This window comes from Coffea arabica, chromosome 2c (genome assembly GCF_036785885.1).
Source record: "Coffea arabica cultivar ET-39 chromosome 2c, Coffea Arabica ET-39 HiFi, whole genome shotgun sequence".
Taxonomy (NCBI): domain Eukaryota; kingdom Viridiplantae; phylum Streptophyta; class Magnoliopsida; order Gentianales; family Rubiaceae; genus Coffea; species Coffea arabica.
In genome coordinates, this window is record NC_092312.1 from 8,817,528 (window position 1) to 8,841,523 (window position 23,996).

Sequence of the window (23,996 nt, forward strand, 5' to 3'; positions counted from 1 at the left end):
ACTTTTTCAAATACATTTTAACACACATAAAAGATTTTTTAAAACATATAAACACATTTTCACATACATAAATGTATACAAACACACACTCACTTTCTTAAGTTCCTTGGAAACATATCATAAACAGAATAATATTTTATATTGCTTGTATTGTGAATTTTAGATAATAAATTGTACATTTAACGAAGAGCATAGCGCCCCCCCCCCCACACAAAACACCACCTTAATCTTTTCAATAATCTCTTCCATTGATCCACTATCAATTTTTGTGTCCCTTAAAAAACTTTGATTTGTGATTTATAGTTTGTCATGTTCAGTATAACTAGTTGCAGAGTTAGAATTTAAATTCATAACCATCTAGTTATTTTAATAGTTCAAACGTTCAATCTTTGAAACTTTTGTGTTATGTGATTTATGTTTATGATTGTTTTATCTACAATCTCAATTCTAGTTTCTTGGTGTATTATGTTAATTATATTTATGATTACTCATTTACAAATTTGATATCTATTTGAAAGTCACCATGTTACGTATAAGATTACTTATCTAATTTCTAAATTAAAATTAAAATCTACCAGGTCAATTATGTCACGATTCTGGTTTTTTGTAACACTATGTTAATTATGTTTCTAATTATTCTTCTACAATTTTGATTCCAATTAAAAGATCACTATCTATGAGCACTTACTTAGAGGGATCGCTGTTAGTATAAACTTTTTAAAATCATTTTCTAAACTTTCAATTTTATCCTTAGGGAAAAACTTTTAATTTTTCCTCTAATTGCTTAATCACATTTTGCCAATATAACTACCCTAAGTATTGTAATTACCAAATTACTATAACCTTCTGAACCAAAATTCTTCAATAAATTATTGTGAAAAATAAAATTTTTATACAAATTAATTCCTTTTATTTATTTATGTATATAATTACTCATCTACGCAAACTAACAATTAAATTTAATCCTTAAGATTGAAGTACACATAAATACATTTATGGGCTTTTAACTTACCAAGGGTAAATGCAATAAAGAAAAATCGCTTTTGAACTAATGAACATAATTAAAAAAATTGAATGGCAAAAATTGGATAAATTACTTTTAAAAAAGGGAAAAAAAGAAGAAGGGACAGCAAATGTGAAGATTGTGCAAATGTAGATACATTTTAGTATAATAGAATACTTAGTGAATATAGGTGCATTGTTATCTATACTATATATAAAGTTTGAGGAAGGGATTTGGAGTTAACATTTTATGAACATTTTTTATCCTTATAAAAATTAATTTTACTTTAACTATCTATAACTACTCGTCGCTACTTTTACTTCTAACTATTTAAGCATATGTTTTTAACATAACTACCCCTAAATATTATAACTACTAATATAAATTATTTTATGAAAATTATTTAAAACATTAAAGTTTGTTTCAATAATAAAAATTTTATTTAAAATATATTATCATAAATATTATATATTTTTTGATTGCACGCACATTATGAAAAACGAAGCAGAATATGATTAATAGTCCTATGATTAATAGTCCTTAAATCAATAGGACTAAATGCGCTTAATCAATAGTCCCAAGGATTATTGCATCTGACCAATTTTTCCAAATCTTTCAGCTATTTGCAGCTTGTTTCCTGCTAATTAGGCATGGGGAGCTACTCTCCAATTAATGATAATTCTTTAATGCATACAAATGCCCGCAACTTGTTTCCCGCCAATCAGGCATGGGGAGCTACTCCAGAATTAATGATAATTTTTGGGTGCATACAAAAGTCCATAAGTTGTTGAGGGGCATACATGTTATTTATCCTAAAAGTACAAGGGACATGGTGAAACTTTTTCTACCAGGTTCCGGTCACTACTTTTAATAACCTTTCTTCACCCAGGCCCACACTGCTGTGTTGTCCTAATTTCCTTGGCTCTTCCCACCGTGCATAGGAAGGTCAGCTTTCCACCGTAGATGGAACCAATACTTTTAGATGTAGAACGTACAGACAATGCAACTTTTATTGCTAAAGAACAAAGTGCTGAACAAAATTGTTAAGTTTTAAAACTATTATTGTATTTGACATAAAATGCCAGCCGTGAATAGAGTAAATGGAGCAAAATGTCGTCACACTATTACTTTTATAGCTAAAAATGTCACTTAATTATTTTGTAGCTAAAAATGTCACATAACTTTTTTTCGTAGCTAAAAAATGGCATTTAACTTTTTTTCTTAACTAAAAATATCACTCAACTATTTAAAGATAACTTATCAGTAATTACGTTAAGTTTGTGCATCAAAGCCATGGAAAAGTAACGCACGTGACTTGCACGAGAGACCGTTGAAGGGTAAAAATGCCCGAATTTTCTTTTAGAGACAATTTGGAAAAATGAACAATATTCTCAGTGTCAAAATTAGTTATATTAAAGGATCAAGAACTTTAACTAAAATACATAGAACTGCTAGCTCATGTGTTCTCTGCGGACGCCACCTAAGCTACCGGAGATTATTTGTGCTTTTAGGATTTTTACTGTTCCACAAGGAGAAAACTAGAAGTTAGGAGAAGCTGATATCATTTCTGTGCTTTTAGGATTTTTTTTTTTTTTTTTTGAGACTCTGACTATTTTGTCCTGGAGCTCTTTGCCCGTATCATGCATGCGATTTTCTGGTAGCATTTATGGCCTAAATTTAAAAGGATGACCAAGAAGTTGCGTTGCTTTTAACAGTTGGGTGACACATTTTACTAAGGGAAAAAAAAAAAGTTTAAGTGACATTTTTTACTAAGAAAAAAGTTAGGTGACAGTGAGACATAAAAGGTATTAATTTGATCACATTTTGGCCTGAGGTGAAAATAACAATCACAATAAACAAATCGTACAAATTTAAGAATGAACGGAAACAATTTCTGCTGGCCCTGGCCCTGGCCCGCATAAGAGCCCATCTCACAAAGAGCCCTGAAAGTACTTTCGCCACAACAAAAGCGTGAAAAAAAAAAAAAAGAAAAGAAAAAGAAGCCATCCATAGAGGAGCCAAGTGGCGGGGGCTGTCCCTTTCCGACCGACGAGGAAAACATACAACGTGCCGAGGGAGGATAGGAATCCCCGTATGGGTCCGTTATTGTTTTAAATTAAACCGTGCACGTGGATAGACGTTGCTATCCTCAGATTGCACAAGGAGATAAGGAAATCCAGGTCGACCAATCGTGGATAAACTGAGAAACAAACGCGTAGACTAAGATTTTACGTGAAATATCGCATGGGATGGGAGTTTCCTCCAGGTGTACTAGCCTTCAAAATTTTAGAAATTTGTCGTATGCTGTACATAACAAATGAAGAGGGGGCAGGAACGGGATTAATTGCCTGAAGCCAATTAATATAATGTTTTGCTGCCCAGACATATTAATTGTGTTTGACAATAATGTTGTTCGTAAACCGGATTTGCCAAACTATTGACGGGATTATGTTGGAATGCCTGAAAACATTTTGTGCCTCAGCACACCTTATGTGAGATCATCCTAAACAAAGAATGCTATGAAACTGGATGGAGTCTTTATTCACAGATTTCTTGTGGCCAGTTTTTTTTTTTTTTTGTGTAGGAGAATAAGCTCCCATCTCAATCAAGCTTCATAAAAATCGTAATGAATGGCAAAATTTCATGCTCGTATGGATATTGTAATGAAAGTCTTGTACGGTTAATTCTATGTATGCCCCCGTTGCAGTGTGGCAGAAAACAACAACATTAATGTCATCAAGTTTATTGCGAGGCCTTAAACCACATTGATGTTTATATGGTGGCCTTTGATGAGGATTATTTGCATCTTTGTGACTAAAACTTGTAAATGACCTGCTCATAATGCCTTCACAAATTGAACAACAGCTTTGGCGGCATTTGAAGCTGCCAGAGGCCCAAATGAGTAGATTGAATTCTGCCCTTCTTGTGCTCCAGCTTGGTCGGATAGTCCTCGGATGACAATAACCGGAAACCCATTTGACAGACTTGTCTGAAAGGCCAGAACACACACAGAGTTAGTTATCTTGGTTGTTAAAAGGAATGATTCTGAGAAACCAAGATTCAAATCTGTTGAGAATTGAAAGGTATGTGAAAATTGATCCAACGTGGTTGGTTTCTGCATATGTCAAGACGAATTTAGACTGCGGATTTGCAGAACAGGTGACCAAGAGCATGACCAAGCTTTGGTACACCTGAGTTGTAATGGCTGAAATACACTGACAAGAGAAGGGAACTTGCCATGACTACGGCTACACTCTCCATATCCACTGAGGAGACGTGGAAAGTTTTGTATAGGAACTCCCCATAAGCTGCATTGTCCAGGAAAATGTCAGCAGTTGCGCCGCTGAGTCCAACAACTAGCTTGGGCCTTTGAGTTAGGCACGAGCTCGAGTTCACGCACTGCTCCAGCACCATCCCCTGAAACAGGAAAAATAGCACGAGTCTTGAGTATTTTTGACACTTAATAATTGCTAAGGTTTTTCAGGCTTCAGAACCAGAACGAATGCAACGGATCATAAGCATGGTTCGAAGTCTCGGCCGAGACCGAGACAAGATGACTCCAAGATACTTGACTCGTCAAGAACTCGATCGAGTCACCGATAACTCGGCCGAGAAGTCTCCGATACAGATATTCTTGGCCCAGTCAGCCCGAGTCAATTCGCAAATTTTCTTTTGCTATTTTTTTTATTATTTTTGTTTAGCATATTTTTTAATATTATGTATAATTTTTAAAATATTAAAATGCTTCAAAATTTGCGTCTCGTCGAAACCATGACTAATATACCAAGACCGATGTGAAACGATTTGCACCGCGACCGCAATCGCGACTGTGACTTTGAACCATGATCATAAGGGAGTCCTATACTAATAAATCTTCGATTGAGAAAGAAGAGGAAAAATACAGAAGATAAGAGAAGGAATAGTGTCGAGTCATTTCTTACCTCAAGATGAGTGTGTGCTAATTCAAGCCAATTCTTGCTTACGTGAAACCAAAGCTTTCTTTGAGCAGTATTGGGCTTTCCCGACTTCGAAAAGAACTGCTCAGTGTTGTATCCAATGCTCCCCAATTCATTATATCCTCCGGAAGGCTCACTGTAGGCTCCAAAATCCAATTCAGTAAAATCACCTACTGGGATTGTCGCATTAGGCTTCTGCTCAGGAAAAAGATTCATGTAAATCAGTCGAAAACAGATGTATTAACATGTTAAAAGCAAGAAATGGAAGTTACGAGCCAATCCCATAAGCCCGCCTGAGCAAACTGCTTGGGGATGGTAACATCTCCTATGGACATGGAATTATTAATACTGCCCGCGATGCCAAAATGCACTACTCCAATTACATCAAACATATCTAACATTTGTTGCGTTGCTGCTGCAGCATTCACCTGAGTGAAACAGGATGACGTTTGTAAGGTTGTCATTGACCAAAAGGGAAACCCAAAAAAATAAGACGAAGTAGAGGAAAAAAAATACATAAATCATAGAAATTAAGCACTTTATGTTGGAAAATTTCTTTCTGTCTAATATTGTTCAGTTCGCTGCATCTAATCTTAGCTCCTTTAGAAAGGCATCAATACTTTCTCATGTCCCAATTCAAAGGGCTCCTATACTTTTAAAAAAACAATAAGAATAATCTGACTCAGCCGCGAACTAGAGAAAATATGAAGCCTACCATTCCAACCCCGCATCTCACATAAATGACTTTCTTTTTTCCCATCTTCCCTACTCGGAAGCGCCTGCCTGCAAGAGAATAGTAGAAACCAGGACCTCTTCCTCAATAATCAAAGTTATATATGGACGGACTTTACCTGACAAGTCGACATAAGGGTGTTTTTGGTGAGGTTTGAATGCACCAGTGCCAAAGAAAGCATCTTCTTCTGGGGGATAAACCGTGATCAAACCAAGATAAGGCCCCCTAAGGTTAACCTCCTTCAGTATTGTTAATGAAGATCCTAATGTTTCTGCTGATGACAGAAGGGCGGACAACGACAGACAACACAACAGAGCGGAAGCAAGATCTATCATCACTAATCCTCTTTCAGTGACTTGTTTTGCAGCCATTGTCGTATTTCTTTTAGCATAGACGATAACTAATGTTTGCTTGGGATTTCTTTTGTGCTCAAGCAGTCAAGGCCTATTACTCAGTCGTGTCTGTCTCTTTCAACTCTTCGAAAAAAGTTTTGAGCATTGAAGAAGGATAAGTTCATATTTGGCTCATTCATTGGATTTTCAACCATACTTGCATGAGTCCACATCTTCCATTCAAAAGTTTGACTAATTGGATCTGACCAGAACTAATACGTTATTGCCACTAGGGAGTAGGGAAAGGTCTGAATCATTGAGGGAGAAGGTAAAATGAAATAGTAACCGGCAACTTTTGACAATTTATGACAACATTTAACATGTCCCTCCCTTCTGGACAGCTCGTTTGGTCGCGACAGCCCCTTGAAAGTCATTGTCCAACTCTCCCACCAGGGTTCGAATCCCAGCGATTATCGTGTTCGAGGGGAAGGGACCTTTCCTCCTGGGCCAGAGTGGGATTAGTCGGGCCCCGTAAGGATTGACCCGGACATTCACTCCGTTAGAAAAAAAAAAAAAAAAAAAAAGGACGAACATTTGACATGAGGGCAGGCTTTAGGAACAGATTCTCGCAATCAGCAACAATGAGCAAATATATTGGCTACAAAGCGTACAAGAAAATTCAATCAAATCCCAGAACATTAAAGAGCTTCAAGCGATGGCATAAGAACCCTCCCTGCACTCTAAATTCTTGCCCACCGTTCTTTCTGGATGCACGTAATTGCTTTTCTTTGTTCTTACATGCATATAGAGGTTGGGCATTTAGTTGAAAGAAAACAATCTTGAAGCACCAACCGACCAAGGAGCCTTGCACACCGTCATATTCCTATCAAGTAGATTTTCTGTAGTACAAACTTGAATATTAAAATACTCTGTTGCACATTAACTGAAAGTCTGAAGAAAAAGAAGATGCTTGTGGAATTTTGTCGAACCAAGAGAGAAGCAGATGTGAAATTTTAATCACTTTCTTATAGTAACAAAGTTCCTCTGGAGCATCCAAATGTGTTCAGATCCCCGTGTTCCTCTACAATATCGTTACATCGAAAGAATATGTTGTCAAAATCATAACAGAATTCATCACCGGTTCTGAAGGGCCTCTATTGCTTTCTTCCACTGAAGTGCTCTTTGTTTTGCATCCTCAAAGGACATGACTTTCTTCGGCTGCATCATCACAAAATGCACGGTTAGAAGCTCAGAAGCAAATCACATTTGAATATGATTGGACTTGAAAATCTCATTTTACAGGTAGACATGCCCCCCAAGGGCAAACATACCGTGCAAATCTTAAAAAGTGAAGGGCTAGTAACTTGAATGCTGAGATCGTTGGGATTGTCGGACCATATTATATTCCCCTTAACCACCAACTTTGCAGGGTCCACGTAGATCAACTTTGGTTTGTTGGTGAGAATAAGCTGTACTTTTTTGCTTGTTAGCTTCTGAAGTTTCTTAACCATAGAAATCATAAGAACAGATTCACCCGGCTCCAAAAACTGTTTCCTGGTGAGAGATAAGAATGCGAGATTTTACTAAAAATCACAGCAGAAAAGGAAGGAAAAAATAGAAAAGAGGGACGGTGACGGTTAATGATATTGATGCTCCCATAAGATGAGACTTGGTGGTAGGAGGAAACTGTCACTTGTAATGAGCTGAGTATTACATAGTTGCGGTAACACATCTGAATAAAATAAAGGAAAAATCTACTCTCTCCACCCCTAGCCGATCAAAATATACACCCCCCTCTAAAATTATTTTGAGCCTCCAACCAAACCATAACAATAGTCTAATCTATAGGCTATACTGGGATCACAACGATTGTGATGCAATTTCAAAGCAAAAATATGCTTTAATTTCTGTTAGAACCTAAATGGTAGGATCTTTAAGTTAGAGAATAAAGAAGTTTGAAAAGGTGTCCTGAGCATATCAATATGGTCGATAGATATTTAAAAAAAAATAACAACTTTTTTTGGATGCATATTTTCCTGACCGTTTGAACAAATTTCAATTTTAGAACCAACAAAAGAACTACTCTGATTGTCTTCTGACACTCCTTTTTACCATAAGCTCATTGACTTCTTCCCTCCCTCTCAGACACACCAACACAGGCACACATGCATTTACATATCCAAACATGGTCAATATGCATACTTATACACATACATATATACTAATTGACTACCTAGGCACATCACAGCTTTAGATAGTCACAACTTGCTCTCCCACTCCTTTCAAGTTGCAACTTTCTTTGTTTATCAAATTCTAGGTTCTAAACATCATGTCAAGCAAACAGGAAAAAGTCTCATATAAAACGTAAGTTGTCTAGCACCACTGAAATTAAATACCAAAAAAAAAAAAAAAAAAAAAATTCAACTATCGGGGGAGCAATATCACGCTCCTGTTATCAAACTCACCATTTGGAGTCAAAGGAATCAATTGAAGCAAGTCTAGTTATGCTACCCGACTCAGAAGATGAGGCAGCACCTCCATTTCTATCATTTGTTCTTGCTGAACTATCTCCAACATGTGATGGGTTCCATGCAGATTCATGACCATCAGGCCCACTAGACGGAGCCTAAAAAAGAGATAAGATGGCAATAAGAATTATTCAATGAAAACAAAACAATCAGTTGAGAGTCATAGCAACACATACTTTAAGCTCCGATGCAAGTCTAGGAGGGGTTTGTGATCTCAAATTTGTCCAATCAATCCCCTCAAAGAAAGGATGCTTCTTAAGGGAAGAATAACCATCAGGTCCAGCCCCTGGCCTCCTGCCAGGATCAATATCCTGTATTGTTCCATTGACACGTATGTTAGGTGCTTCACTGATGAAATATCCATCAAAACACAACGATTTTAATTTTCAAAGATTTTAAGATATTTGAAAACAAACAATAGAAGGGAGATAGGGGAGTAGTGGAGGACAACTGTTGTAAGTGAACTACAAAAGCAAAAGAATTGCTAATGTTTACTGGCTTTGCTCTAATACCTTTAAGCTACACCTGGTAAAACCCTAAAGAAAAACCATAATGAGCTATTCCGCCAGCACTTTTCAACAACATTCCTTCTTTACCTTGCCTCCGTGCTTCAATTTTCAAAAGCCACCACTGCTAATTAGTTTGGCATCCAAATAGCCTCTAAGGCCAGATTAGTTTCTATGAAAAGAATAAGCCACGCCTTTGAGTTCTGACAAAATATAACAATTTCAAAATGGGTTCTGACCCTTAAGACATATATGGTTCCTCAAGAAAAGACATCCAAACTTGAAAAAGGAAAATGAACAATTTGCAATTAATTATCCCAAAGTTACACTATAATTTTACGAGAATATGACAAGATTTGAGCCCTTGATGTAATTTGAAGGTAAAATGGAGCTGTCAGCTACACTTTGTCCATAAAAAAAGCATGCATATGTTTGGAAAATACAGGACTATTGCAGCCTTTCCTTCTATATGACTTTTAGAAAATATATAAAAGAAAGGATAGTGGGAAAACCATGATGAACATACCTTTTCTTTACTTCAAATTATGCATGAAATTATGAAAATGATAGTGGATAGGCAGCATAGGTGCAGGTATATGTGCCTTTATACTTAAAATGAAAAATGAAATAGAAGACAGAGCCAAAAATACAGCTTTTATTATTTCACAAAGATCAAGGGGTAATTGGGTCTATCTGGAACTAGATGAAAATGCAAATAACTGAGCTTACCAGCAGTCGATCTATAATATCTCTGGCTTCTGCTGAGAAATAGTTTGGAAATCGGATATCCCTAGCAATTATTCTTTGGAAAATGAGCCATTCACTTGCATCTTTAAAAGGAGAAGTTCCTGAAAGCATTTGGAATAACGTGCAGCCAAGTGCCCAAAGGTCATTTCTGGTTCAGTATAACCAAATGGGTAAAAAAAAAAAAGTTAGGCAGCCAGAGAGATAGAATGATAATAAGTAGTACCAAGTAAACATAGAGGAACCAACTCTTGCCGTATTTTCAAATTTGTAGTCCACTACTTAACAAGCTGACATTACATGAAAATATCTATCTAAATGGAATGAAAGAAGGTTGTAGGCCTTCCAAGAGGTAACTACCTTACCCGAAAGTTGCAGGAGATGAATTTAAAACTTCTGGAGGGACATAAGCAGCTGTTCCCACAAAAGTACAAGCTTTGTCATCTGGAATAAAAATAAACAAATCAATTCATTACATTGTTCTGCATACCAATCAGTAATCTCACCATCAATGAATTCTCATTCAGAAAGATGTTTTAGTTTTCCTGAATGAATAGTTACGGAAGGTTAGTTTACCCGATGCTGCATTTGGAAGAACTGTTATTCGACTATCTTGCATAGGCTTTACACTCCCAAAATCAGCAATTTTAATATGCCCATCTTCAGTAAGTAGCAGGTTCTCTGGCTGCCATTAAAGAAATTATTATCATTTCTTATATTCCAATGGAAGAGCAATATATCATGCAAAATACCTTTATATCTCGATGTATCAGCCCCATGCTATGTATATATTCAAGAGCATCTACAACTTCTGCTGCATAGAAGCGGGCCTCATCTTCTGACAGACGACCCTTCTGCAACAAAAGAAACAAGATATATTGGAAACTGCAGAAAAGCTGACCAGGCAGGCCAGAAAAGATGCTCTTTAAATACGACACTGTTCACAATCCCAGCTCAACAGGGCACCCAACAGGTCTCAAGTTCAAGTCTCAGGCCCTCCCCCTGCCCCTTCCAGTTCCCCTTTGTGAGTTATGGAGTCCCCAGTGTACCAAATAAGCAAAAGAGAAATAGGAGAACAATCTTGCAAATGAAATTTCAGATAAGATTGTTCCACTATATCTACAAGGATCAAAGCAAATAAACCTTTATGTCTGAAAATGTTGAGGAATGCTACATAAGTGAATCCATGTAGCTCAAAAATTTTGCTGCATCATATATTGTTTGGTGCCACATGTTAAAGTTAATTTTGTGCCTTAGAATTTTGGATCAAGTACACTTCCATGTAGGATTGACATCATATTACTACTATTAAATGAATAATAAGCTAGATTTTGACATCCACTTACCCTGGTGATTTGATCAAAAAGTTCTCCACCTTCACAGGACTCAAGTGCCATATCTTCAAATGTAATAAAACAAGAATATACTTATGTCAAATTACTAAGCAAGCCATGAAAAAGCTATGGAATTCAAAATGGAAACGGTGGGGAAAAAAACACTAAGCCAACACTGTGATTTTACATGGTTGAAGGAAGCCAGCAAGAAGCAAGAACACTCACACAGAGAATACGTGTCTTGAAATGTGAAAAACAATCGCACCACACCAGGATGGTCTAACTGATCAAGTACAATGCGTTCCAATTTTACATAAGCAGTTTTATTTTCCTTGGTGATAAATTTTTTGTCCATGATCTTCAAGGCATATATAGTTCCCGAGTCTTTCTTCCTTGCTCTAACAACCTGTAGGCATCAAGAATTGGTTAGAATTAATTTCGCTTAAATATCAAATTATGAACTTCAATCCCATCAAAAGTATGCATTACACAATAATAAATTACACTTAAAATTGTATATACTCAACAACAATCCAAATAATCTTTGTTTTTGGGAGACCTGAAAAGTGGATCAGGGAAGGAGATAAGCAATTGCAACTTATGATCTTAGACAAAACAAACTCCCATTTATAACTAACTGATACAAACCTAATTGTAACAAGAAGATGGAATTTGAAATGGCTTCTCTTGGCTTCTGATAATCAAAAAGCAAAACATAAAAGCGCAACAAAAGGTAAGGAAAATCATTGAAGTGAATGAGACAAAAACACATGCTATCACCAGAAAAATAACATTGCAATAGGTTTAAAGTTTTGACACATTGAAATTTGTGTCCTACATGTAATTCTCTCCATCTAATTTCACTATACACCATGAATTCCAGCGTACAATCACTACTGTGATTTCTGAGGATGCAAATCCTCAAAAACCCATCCTACAGGTCTCTAAACCTCACAATTTATTTGCCTCTGCACAATTATCTTACGAAATTACACCTACCTATGTTTAAGCACAAATTACTTCCCCATTTATTCACCAGCATTATCTTTTATTCTTTAACCCCAATGAACTCACTACCTATATGTAATTGAATCCATAAAAATAAATAAATTAAAATATACCATGAAACTTGAACTTAGAAACTCTTCTTGCCAAGGCCTCAACATCTAAATTTTTGCCACGTTAAAAAAATAATAATAATAAGAACCTTATTGGCAAGAATAAAACTCCGCCATAAAATAACATCAGAAAATAGCCCCAGATACAAAACATCTGTCTAGTTGAAAAGTTACTTTTATTCCATTCAAACAAAATTTAAAAAAAAAATCCAGTAAAATATTGATAACTATTTTCAATACCTAGATCCTTTTCTTACACCAGTACTCTGCATATAGATATACATTCTCATGCAAAAAACCAGTACTCTGTTGATTATTCTTAATTGACGAAAACAAAACACTTCTATTTTCACGACATGAGCGCATTAGCTGAAGGTAAAGAGAAGCAAATTTTCAAGCAGACCATCTCACAACATATCAAAAATGAACTATAATACCACCCCATGCAGATGGGGATCCTAACTGTCGAGTCTCTTCTTAGGTTCATTGCTAATCAAAAACCATGTTGCAACAGACACCAGAGGACCTCCTATTCCTACTCCTTCAAACAATAAAATAAAAAAGTTCTAATAGATTTAGAATTGTAGCTAATCAAAACCTGATATTTTAGATAATGTTGCAGCCATAGCACCCTAAGGCAGGTGAATTTATTTGCATAGCTCAAAAGAGAAAAAAAAATGAATTTACTTGCATAAAGATTCACTGGATCAAAAACAACAATGAAAGAAATGAATTGAGCTGAGGAAAACCAAAATGGAAAATAAAAAAATAATGTAGTATCTAAATGATCCTAAAATCCCACAGGTTCAAATTTCATAATTTGTCATCCAACTGCCACAAGTATAAGAAAAAGGAAATTGCCCATATAAACAACTTCATGCAAATGCATCCCCAGCTCCCAACTCCGGTACCAACGAAAGGAGATGAAAATAAACAAAAACAATCAATCTATCACTAATCACCACCGAAAAAAACCAACCTCTCCAAAATACTATATAGAATTCAGAACATATTACCGAATGATTCCAATTTAAATCAGAAAAAATTACAAAACAAACGTCCAGAAATCAATAAAGAAGAACAGAAGGCGAAACCAGGGGGCAAAAGTTGGTACCTTGGAATAAGAACCAACACCATAGATCTTGCCCAATTCAAAATCTTGAATGCTGAAATTCTCCTGGGGGGCTCTAAATGCAAAGCTCTTAGATCTCTGAGTGCTAGGATTTGATGCGCTGTTCTGAATCCTAAGCTTGGAATCAAATTCCTTCTCCATCTTGTTAGCTCCTCCACCTCCTGTAGCTCCAGCTCCTTCACTTCCGACCAATGTCAACATTTCTCTCCCAAAAATTTCCCAAATCCCACCAACCCTTTAAACAAATAATCATTTAGAAATTCATATCACCTACGAATACATGTAACAATTTTTATTTTCCTTTCTCTGGAAAATGGAAACTATTTTTTTCCCTGACCCAACGAACAAGAACAAAATAAAAAACCTTGGAATAAGAAATGGGTTTTTCACGGCCTCCAATGAAAGGTGAAGTAAGACCGTTGAATAGCAGAAGAATCAAGCAGAACCATCACACATCAGATCAGATTCTCTCTCTCTCTTTCTTCCTCTCTCTCTCTCTCTCTCTCTCTCTGCCTTTGGCTTTGAAAATTGAGAGACAGCTATCTGATAAAGCCAATCCAATGTCAAAGGAACCCCCCAAAAAAGCAAATGATTCCTTAATACAAATACATGTATACTTTACTACATGTATGTTGATGTATGTATTGCTATAACTGTATAATCTGCAAAAAGGTGAAAACTTTATTGATTTTACAAAACCATAGAAAGCTAATAAGCAAAGAGGGAATGAATGGATGGAAGGAAGAATGAAGTGGGGGATGATGAAATATTTATATAGGGATTGAAGAGCACATGGGAATGAATGATGGACATCATCTTATTGAGCGATTCGTGTTTGTTTTAATTTCTCTTTGTTTTTTTTTTTTTTCCATTTTCTGGTTTGTATGAGAAAAGAAAGGGTTTTTCCCTTTTTTTTCTTTTGATTTCTCTAATATTATTCCAAATCTCTGTCTCAATTTATGTGCATGAGTTGCAGCAGTATGGAGAGGGATCCTAAAAAGGAGGGGGTGAGAGATGGGGAGAAGACTGATGCTATTGCTGCCTATGAAAGGGGAAGGAGACCTTCAAAAATGGCCAGACTGACATGCTGCCACCATGCATTCCATTCCATTGTTAACATTTTACTGTCAAATTAAGGCTGGTTTGGAACTTGGAGCTTGCTCAACTTAGCTTCAACCTTTAACTTTTTCCCCCTTTTGCCCTTGTATTTTTCTTTTTCTCTTTCTTTGTTTCTTTTTCCTTGATGACTGTGTGTTTGGATAGTAGATAATTAGAGAAAATTTTAAAAATATATATAATGTTTATGAGATAAAAAAATAATTTAAAATATGTTAATGATGGAAATAAATAAATATTATTGTATTTTTTCCGATTTTGAGTGCGTGCAAAAATATTAATGGTCTGTGATATGATTAAAAGACTTCAAGCCAAATATATGTTTTACTTTCTTAATTAAGTTGAACTTGAATATAATTCTATGGTTTAAAGTTTGAGAAGTTCTTAACTTGGTCTAATTTGTTAAGAAATATTATTTTTAAAGAACCATTCTCTCAATTTTTTAGCTCTTAATGATAATAGTGGTTCAAATTTTAAATGGTTAAAGTTAATACAATCTAACGGTTCAAAATACTTATTTGACTATCTAATGGTGAATTTAACTTGAAAATATGATATCTAAAAAGGAGCGTAGGATCTCCCGTATAAGTTAGGCTGAATTCACATTCCTCCATTCGAGTGATTTGTACTGTTCATATCAAAATTTGCTTTAGCATTAGCATTGGAATATGCACGAAATTACAAAATGCAATGACATGAATTTACTAGTATTGATTAACATTTGAGAGCATTATGCTTCTTAACCATTTACTTTGCGGTGGAAAATCGAAAAGTTCCATTTTTTTCGAAGAATTCATTACCTTGGAAAACTACCAATTTTCATCCTCGAAGACAATTATCTCGGCATCAGGAGCATATAAAGTATTTGACTACTAAGAATTTGGGTTTCCTTTTGCATTATGGCATGCTTTGATAATTTCAAGAGAAAAAAAGGGGTGATGATTTCACTCAAATAGCTTGGTTGGTTACCCTGGAAAGCAAAATGGGTAGAATAAAAATTTGTGAGCCAAACAATGCTAAAAGACTGCATAATTGCAATTAGTTTGTCTAAAAAAAGTATGAAAAATAGTAGTAGTACCACCAACTAGTAGAGCAAATTGATGAAATTATCTTTAAGCAAAACAACCATTCCCATTCTAATAATAGATTAATCTTTCCTACACTGATAGTGTACACTATCAGCGTTAGATGATTGACAATTATGTAAAATTTGAATTTGAAATTTAACTGTTGCGCATATGTCACGAATCCAACGATGATAGTGTATACACCATCAGTGTAGGAAAGATTTACTCTACTATCATTACTGCAAACACTAACATCTTCCAAGAATATAGACTCCTTTCTTCTATAGGAACTAGAAATCTTTCGTGTTTAAGTTAGTAAATTGATTTTGAGGGACAGAGACAAACAACATTAGGCTTTGGCACCTCCTCAAATGACCTAAAGAAAATGTCAAATTAGAGCGAAGACAGAAGGAAACCATAAGAGCTAACAAAAGAGCCTTGCAATTGCAGCTCAAGGAGAAAGGGCGGGGCAGGGCAGGAGAGGGCCATGTGGGACAGAAACGTTTGATGAAGTTGGGTGCAATGATTAATGTTCCAATCCACATGGAAATGAAACGAAGCGACACATCCCATCCCAAGTAGTACCATGACTATCCATCACCAATCATGATTATGGCTCCCAATTTTACGACTTGCGACTTGTTGGATTGGGGGGATTCCTTTTTTCTGCTTATCCACTCCCAGGCCCCATCTCCTATTGCTTTGCAGCTAGAGGATTGGCCGTTCCTCAGCAGTACAGTATTCAGGGATGATAATAATCTGCTCCATCTTTTGTTATTGAGTTCTGAAGTACTCCCAACTCAAAGAATGTCGTTGGAAAGTACACTGCACTTGTATATTCTTTCCTTTTACTTTGTGTACATTCCCTATCCGACTCATTAACAAGAGAGGTCTTTTTGTCTTTCTTTTCTTCAAATTGTGACGGCAGCAAGCTGCAAAATTTGTGGTTCTTCTCTTTATCACCACCACAAAGATAGTAGGCTTTGCTACAGTAAAGGATGAAACCTGTGTTCTTTGTCTACATCTCAAGCTTTGCATAAAGAAAGCACCCCAAGAAAACAAAACAAAAAAAAAAATGAACAAGTAAGTATTGATCCACCAACTAATGTACAATTGACTGCCAAAACTATTAATAACAGAATCCCCCCTCGAAGCAAGATTCACAATGGGAGGCAAATGAAGTTTTACAGGGTCGGTATAGAACAAAATTATGCCACAGAGAAACGAAGATCAACAGATGTACCCACCAACTTTCACCACCTCTGGTTAGACTTCATTCCTACTATACATCCCAACCATCCTTCCGCCGGCTAAATTCTGACTTGCGCTCGGTCAAACTCCCGTACATCCTTGCAAATATTCGCAGGCAATTGCTTCGAACATGATAATGAGCATTCGTATTCCGGCTAATAGCTACACCAGAAAATTTTGATGTGTCAATAGCCCATGCAGGTTTTACATACTCGACTGTCTGGAAAGAGCTTGCATTTGCATAAAGGTAATTCAGCAACACATCCTCACAGTTAAAATACTTCTGAACCACCTGTCTTCCAGCCATTGCTTCCTTGCTCCAGTATCTCTCAAAGGCCATCCGGCCGTCCATGAAAGCTGCCCCAGTTAGAATCATATTGTAGCCATTGTGTCTGCGAGCATGCTTCTCTGCTCTGTATTTCAGGGGACTCCCATTCACGAGCCGGGGGTAGAACCCCACAATCCTATCAGGATGCTCACGCCATACCTTGAAACCCCGTTCTATATCATCACAAGTCATCATAATGTCATCGTCAAGTTCCAGTACAGCTCGAGTTTTTATTTTTGGATCCATCTTGAATCGATTATTTAACGAGTTCTCTTCCTCCTCTCTTATCCTTACTGGTACTGCCGAGTCAAATTCACTCAATTCTGGACGTTTGCCTTTGTTCCAGACCACCACAATTTCACGCACAGATGAACACCTGGAGTAATGCTTTATGTACATTTTCAAATTCCAGAGGCGAGCATCATAGGTCATTGTTAATAAAGTAAATTGAGAATAATGATCATTTAACGGGTAAGGCTCCTGTGCACCACTGCCTCCATATATGTATCCAACCCCCAGGCACATTAGGGCCATTGATGCCATGATTGTCAATATTATAACCAATCTCCCGGTACAAGTATTCAGATTTACTTTGGCACGAAGAATTGAGCTCGCTCTGTTTAAACGGCTGCAAAACAGTCTCAGTTTGGAGGATAACAGGTTCGGCTTCTCCCACGACAACAGAGCATCGCTTCTCTTCCCCATATTGTGAGGGCACCAACTTAGGGGTACTAGGCATTTCACAGCCCCTAGAAGCAATCCAACCAATATAACGAGTGCAGCAACAGCCATGACTGAGGCACAGCCTAGAACAAACCTGCGATTTGTATCTCCAGAGGGCACTCTGTCCCCATCCAGCACCCCAACCCACTCCCCAGAACTTAGCTGCTGAACATCAAGATGATGGTTGCGGAGACCATTCCAGGCATTTCGTCCCTTGGTTGGTTCTTCAGTGCCCAAAGAGACCTCAACTTCTTTGAACTCATCTGTAGTGAGAATTTCCACTCTAAAGACACGAATTCGCCGCCCGTATGTTTCACCACAGTCTTGACCAATTCGATAAAGGTTTCCATCATGTACAAAGGGCCTGCCTCCATTTCGAGCTCCCATGCTCTTGTCTGTGTTATATATAGGGTTCTTTTTGTGTGGTCTCCAAGGACCAAGAGGAGAAGTACTGTACCAAATCTCCAGCTGTCCATTCTTCTTGGTCCCAATACCACTGTGGTCTGAACCAAACAGCCAGTACTTTCCACCATGAGGTATGATAAAGGAATCAACCATAGGCTTTTTCATAATGACCTTGTCAAATGTCCATTCCACTGGAAAGTTCACAGCTCGATAAAGCCGCAGATCCCCATTTGCACTTCCCTCAGGCATCATATATATCTGCTCCAAAAGAGAAGAGATAAAATTTCCTCAGCTTGAACCACTTCAGAGGCTTTCAGTAACCACAATGAAAAGGCAAGACATGATGTCTATATCAGCAATCAAAGACGATACTATTTATTCGTTGCGTTCAAGTTACAGATTTGGGTTCATTATTCTCAAAACTCTACTCTTCTATATTCTAATCTGCTAATTAAGGTCAAAATTTTCATAAAAGTGATGCATGCTTGCAGGCCCACATATCATATTCACAGTTTACAGAAAAAAAGGCTGCGAGAGAAAGAGGTCTTACATGGCCATTGTAGTCAAAGACATAGGGATAAGAGAGATGCCAATCTTCATCCAAGGCGATGCCCAACTGCTGCCACGTAGCTCCCTTATCAACACTTCTTGCAACTCCGATGTCTCCTTGCATGGTGATTGAGTTCTTTGTTTCGAAAAAGAGGTAAAGCACATCCCCCTGGATTTCATCATCAAAAGTTCAGAATTCAAGGTATGAAGAGTGTAATTACACAAATTACAAAAGTTACAGAACCAATATATCCAGTTTGGAAATCTCCAAAGTCCTGTGCCATATTCATTGTGAATTACCATACTAAAAGGCAAAATAACCTTTCTTGGTAAACAGAAAAATCACAAGACTCTACTGTTATGATTTGTGAAAGACATTGGTCTTGTTCTCAACTGCTTCTGATTGTGTAAAAGCTGATTTTAGAAAATCAGAATAAAAAAGCACCAAAATAGATGCTTTTGAGTTTCAGCTTTTTCAGGCTAAAAAAAATAAAAAATGAGAATTTGAGAACACAACAAAATAACTTGCTTAGAATCAGAATCTAAAATCAGATCTTGAAAATCAGTTGAGAACAAGGCCATTATTCCTTTGATGGCATGCATCCCGAATAAAGAAACTAGCACATTTCCAATCAAATTATAAACATATCACTCTGAAGTCTAAACCAAGTGTTAACTGTATGCACACTCTGCATCTGGCAAAGCACAAGAAAAGATGAAAAAGATGCACTAGGTCATACTCCACGGATGCTTTTGCATCACAATCAAAGTTCCTTGCAAGTTTTACATTTTAAAAGCTGATAAGACTCCATAAACAAACAAGTCAAGCACTCCCGAAATATAGCAAGAATTAAAGAACCAGCTAGACCAAACACGTTATTGCTTATCAAACACAAGGGACAACTAAAGCTGTTTTCTGTTGACACCCAAAAATAAATAGTATGCAATACACACACTCTCTCTAAAGAAATCAGCACGATTAACGTACACTGTTAGTGACTTGTACTATAACTACTATAATTTTCTTCAACTCATTGACACCTAACATAAAAGGCTTGAAGTTATTTTGCAGAGCAAGGGAAAGATTAGGAATAACAAGACAAAGGAATTATCAAAAGAAAAATAAATAAATAAAATAAGCTAGATCGGCCTAAGAGAAGAAACATATTCATTGGCTTGATATGCACCTAATAGCCACTCAGAATTTAGTACCTGCTGAATGAACCAGAAGTAAAGTGCAATATCTATGGCAGGAAATTCCTACATTACCAAAATATAATCTTCTAAATCTATCATCATTTTTCGAAAGCAAAAGGTGTCATGCACCACTGAAAGTACACTTGAACTGGACTTGGTACCACCATCTTACAATCACTTGAAAGTATAAATTCTTTTAATCACAAAATTCTCAAATAGTAAACCTAAGAAGGTAGAATCATGTGAAACATTCAGCTAAATGCCATCTTGACTTTGGAGCAATGGAGTTCCATTTAAAACTCCACGCATCATTAAAGGACGTCATCAAGACTTGCTGACCTCCAATCTCTATCCTGTATTTCCTTGTGGCACTTGCAGCTTGAAACCACTTACTAATACTTCAATTTGACCAGTTTTTCCTTGTGTAAGACAACAATCATCTATAACAATTCCAAGCCTTAGAAAACCAGTACCAGTTCTATATCCTTACCTATTATATCAGTATCACAATTGTGTACTCACATAAATTCTAAGTGCCACCCTTGTGTTACTATCTAGCATATCAGCGCCAACCTAGTAGTGCATTGAAGCTGCTTGAACTTCAAAATCTCGCACATTGGTAACCTCTATATCCTTACCTCACATTGGTAACCTCTATATCCTTAGAAAACCAGTACCAGTTCTATATCCTTACCTCGTATATCAGTATCAGAATTGTGTGCTCACAAAAATTCTAAGTGCCACCCTTCTGTTACCATCTAGCATATCAGGGCCAACCTAGTAGTGCATTGAAGCTGCTTGAACTTCGAAATCTCGCACATTGTGTACTCTATTTTGGTTCATATTCAATTTATCGCTTTACAACAACATTGTTGACTAGAATCCAAAATTTCTCATGGTATGACAACTCCACTCTTTTTCGCCATAACTTACTTGTGACAAAATTATTCAATCATTTTATACTTAACTCTAAGCAAAGCACCAATTTTACAGCTACAACCAGCCACAAGATTCAGTTGTTCTCCTCTTGTTGCCATGAGTTCATCATATTTTGAAAGCCACATATCTTCCATTTTTTTCCCCAAGTGTATGAGCAGCAATAAGATTATTCGGTATGAGAGCTTTCAGAGCAAACAATTATGAAATTGCCCTAATAAGCCTTTTACCTACAAAAGTTTTCACATAAAAAATAAATTAAAAAATTCTTCTGCTTTTTCCCCATCTTCAACCCACTTGCCCTAATTTAAATTTGTCTCCCCTCTCATCAGCTGGATAGCTTTCTCCAAAAACCGGATACAATTGTTTGATCCCTTGACCCCATCCGCCAAAAGAAAGTAGTGATAACCCAGGCCAAAGTATATGAAAAAGCAACTGACAGGGATTATTTAGCTCAACCTGGGGTGACAATTCCACTACATCACATCAACAGCCAAAGATGATGACCATTATATAAGCCACCACAAACGCTATCCCCCACATTCCTTATCAATGCCACTGTTCATGCTTACCGTCCGATATATTATGTCACAACTGTACAGTGATTTAACAGTTAAAAATCCACAATATCACAACACCAATTTATACACAGTGTAAACAGACTTCTGGAAAGGTACAAACCATTGCGCTTAAACTAACACGGCCAGAATGCCAAAAAATTCACCTGAACATAAAGAAATGGATCGGCCACAAAGTTACTGGGGAATCCAGCCTCAGAAGCTGATGCACAAGTAACCACCGGGTTTGCAACCGGCCATGCTGCGCTCTTATCCCTCCATATATTCATCTGCAATCCCATTTTCACAATAAAAAATCAACAAAAAGGACAAATCCAAGGGAAAATATCAAAAAAAAAAAAAGAGAAATTCAAGAAAAGGGGAAACACCACATACACAAGGAATGATGAAATCAACTACCTGTCAGTATCTCTCCATTTTAAAGCACCAAAATAAAAGTAAAAACCCAGAAAAAATCCAAATACAAAACCATCAAGAATGATAATTTTAGTGATCAAGTCAACAACTTTCTTCGAAATTGAGAAAAAATATACAAGATTAACAAGGGCCCACAAAAACCCAGAAAATTTCTGAACAAAAAATCCAGCAGGAATGACAAATTTTTGTTATTCCTTTTTTAAAGGAACCACCTTTCTCAGAAATTAAGAAGAATTTACGAAACAAGCAAGGGCCCACAAACAGCCAGAACCAAAAACCCAAGGAAAACAATAAAAGAAAAAGAAAAACCAATGGTTGGAGAGAGGAAAAGGGAGAAAAGGAAAAAAAAAAAATAGCTCACATCTTCGATGGGTTTGAGGGAAAAAGGCGAGTCACCGTAAAACACACCGATAGACCATGAACCTTCACCGTCCTCTTGACAGCCTAAAGTGGAGAGAGTAGTACGGACATTTGGGGTCAGCATCAACCTCCCGTAGAGGCTCGCAATCCAACCCAGCATCAGAAATGCAAACAAAAAATACCCAAAACTCCATGACAACACACACGACTCGTTATTCCCGCTGTTATTACTACTGGTACTCAAAAGACTGTTACTAGTGCTACTATTATGCTTGCTACTGCTATTGTTGCCGTAAAATCTCTGCCACTTGCACCACCACCACCATCCGCCGCCGCCTGACGCCGACACCACAATTGGGCTGGACCCCATCTCAAAACAGAGAAAAGAAAAAAGAAACAGAAAAGCAGTCCCTTGTTAAAATTAAAAGTCAAAAGTCAACTCTCAAGCGGCTGGCACTCCCGGCTAAGATCTCATCACGGCCGCTGCTGGGTAGCTTTGCATGTCAACTGACATTATCAATTTTTTCAATCAAGAAAATATTTAAGAAGGCAAGAAAATCTCAACTAGCTGTTATTGTTGTGATTTTCAGCCAAAAAAAAAAAGAAAAAAGAAATGACAACTGGGTTCTATCTTTTTTGCCAGTGGATATCAGTCCCGGTGTGATCCCTTGAATTCGAATTTGGGTATACGTTTTATTTAATTTGGAAAACTGGGAAAGGGAGTTGAAGAAAGTGGTGCGGTGGGGAAGGAAAAGGTGGCAGGAGGAAGAAGCGGGGGGCGTGTTTGGTTTCTTTGGACTGTTTGTCCCAGACAGAAACAGAACGTTACGAAGAGAAAACAGAGAAGCTCTGAAGCTGTGCTGGTGGGCTTCTTTGTTATATAGTAGTACTAGTTCACTACTCAAGAACTCGGAGTCTTCTTTTATTTGTTTGTTTGTTTTTTTTTTTTGTGATTATTTATATTAATTAATAAGAAAGAATTATTTTTGGGTCTACTTACGTGCAAGAAAGAAAGCATGTGTGGATATAAAGGGGAAGAATTAGGCCTTAATTTTTGATGTATTAGTCCAACCCGTGACTGCGTTTTTTCTCCAAAACTTTTAGAGTCCAATTAAAGATTATTTAGCTGGAACCCTGCAACAGGCTAGCTAGGTCCATTATCCTCCCTTTTTCCCCATCCCAACTGTAACGGCGTCGTATTTGTTAAATATATAGATATATACACAGACGGGGTCGTGGAGAAGGAAGAATTGGAAGATTTGAAGGGGTGTTGACCGGCGACTTAGATTATGAGGCTGCCCCGAATACTCCGTCATCACGCGTGAGCCACTTTTGGGTTTGGTTTTATCCTCAATCAATTAGTTGCAATATGTATATTTATTCACTTGATTTATCCAACACTCTTGTTTATGTTTTGTTTTCCCTTTGAAACAAAAACAACTGGAACCCCTCATTTTATCATGTTTCAAAGAATACCCAAGTTCACATTCTTCCATTTTGACTTCAAAATAAGAATCCGTTTGGGGTTGCTCTAATTTATTAAAAAATACTTCTCTAGTATAACTTTTAATAAAAGCACTTATCAACTATTTTAAGTGTTTTTAAATAATTATTTAGAGATATAATTCAATAGATACTTATTGTATTGGATAATGTGTAATTTAAAAATTTTTAAAAGTGTTT

The 23,996-nt window shown here is 36.8% G+C and overlaps 3 protein-coding genes across 5 annotated transcripts; all 3 read right to left on the bottom strand.

The window, feature by feature from the left end:
- Positions 1-3,630: 3,630 nt before the first annotated feature.
- On the bottom strand, positions 3,631-6,226 carry LOC113725732 (bark storage protein A). Of its 2 annotated transcripts, none has more exons than XM_027249069.2 (6): positions 5,811-6,226; positions 5,675-5,742; positions 5,253-5,387; positions 4,945-5,154; positions 4,241-4,420; positions 3,631-3,992 (listed from the first exon to the last, which is right to left on the bottom strand). In XM_027249069.2, exons 1-6 carry the CDS (start codon positions 6,061-6,063, stop codon positions 3,840-3,842), a joined length of 999 nt encoding a protein of 332 aa, XP_027104870.1. In that variant the 5' UTR covers positions 6,064-6,226; the 3' UTR covers positions 3,631-3,839. The 2 variants fall into 2 exon arrangements, with proteins under 2 accessions (XP_027104870.1, XP_027104868.1); XM_027249067.2 differs by having other exon boundaries at positions 5,232-5,387; positions 5,811-6,219.
- An 802-nt stretch (positions 6,227-7,028) lies between these two features.
- LOC113725731 (3-phosphoinositide-dependent protein kinase 2-like) lies at positions 7,029-14,521 on the bottom strand. Of its 2 annotated transcripts, none has more exons than XM_072074139.1 (11): positions 13,369-14,521; positions 11,362-11,542; positions 11,149-11,201; positions 10,555-10,653; positions 10,379-10,487; positions 10,168-10,246; positions 9,788-9,953; positions 8,729-8,863; positions 8,490-8,650; positions 7,356-7,578; positions 7,029-7,242 (listed from the first exon to the last, which is right to left on the bottom strand). In XM_072074139.1, the coding sequence occupies exons 1-11, from the start codon at positions 13,585-13,587 to the stop codon at positions 7,159-7,161; spliced, it is 1,509 nt and encodes a 502-aa protein (XP_071930240.1). In that variant the 5' UTR covers positions 13,588-14,521; the 3' UTR covers positions 7,029-7,158. The 2 variants fall into 2 exon arrangements, with proteins under 2 accessions (XP_071930240.1, XP_071930239.1); XM_072074138.1 differs by having other exon boundaries at positions 10,555-10,656; positions 13,369-14,520.
- A 2,138-nt stretch (positions 14,522-16,659) lies between these two features.
- Positions 16,660-23,164, bottom strand: LOC113725736 (glucosamine inositolphosphorylceramide transferase 1). The gene is made up of 4 exons (XM_027249071.2): positions 22,315-23,164; positions 21,683-21,805; positions 18,827-18,994; positions 16,660-18,534 (listed from the first exon to the last, which is right to left on the bottom strand). Exons 1-4 carry the CDS (start codon positions 22,681-22,683, stop codon positions 16,852-16,854), a joined length of 2,343 nt encoding a protein of 780 aa, XP_027104872.2. The 5' UTR covers positions 22,684-23,164; the 3' UTR covers positions 16,660-16,851.
- Between the last annotated feature and the right edge of the window lie 832 nt (positions 23,165-23,996).

Excerpts from the sequence above, each read along its gene's own strand:
- LOC113725736 (XM_027249071.2), bottom strand. The coding sequence starts at position 22,683 with ATGGGGTCCAGCCCAATTGTGGTGTCGGCGTCAGGCGGCGGCGGATGG. Across the intron at positions 18,995-21,682 it reads ATCCATTTCTTTATGTTCAG|GGGGATGTGCTTTACCTCTT; the intron begins GTGAATTTTTTG and ends GATGAAATCCAG. Across the intron at positions 18,535-18,826 it reads TCTTTGACTACAATGGCCAT|ATATATATGATGCCTGAGGG; the intron begins GTAAGACCTCTT and ends CTTTTGGAGCAG.
- LOC113725732 (XM_027249067.2), bottom strand. The coding sequence starts at position 6,063 with ATGGCTGCAAAACAAGTCACTGAAAGAGGATTAGTGATGATAGATCTT. Across the intron at positions 5,155-5,231 it reads CGGGCTTATGGGATTGGCTC|AAGCCTAATGCGACAATCCC; the intron begins GTAACTTCCATT and ends TTTCCTGAGCAG. Across the intron at positions 4,421-4,944 it reads TAGCACACACTCATCTTGAG|GGGATGGTGCTGGAGCAGTG; the intron begins GTAAGAAATGAC and ends TTCCTGTTTCAG.
- LOC113725731 (XM_072074138.1), bottom strand. The coding sequence starts at position 13,587 with ATGTTGACATTGGTCGGAAGTGAAGGAGCTGGAGCTACAGGAGGTGGA. Across the intron at positions 11,543-13,368 it reads GTGTTGGTTCTTATTCCAAG|GTTGTTAGAGCAAGGAAGAA; the intron begins GTACCAACTTTT and ends TGATGCCTACAG. Across the intron at positions 10,657-11,148 it reads TTTTTGATCAAATCACCAGG|AAGGGTCGTCTGTCAGAAGA; the intron begins GTAAGTGGATGT and ends CTTTTGTTGCAG.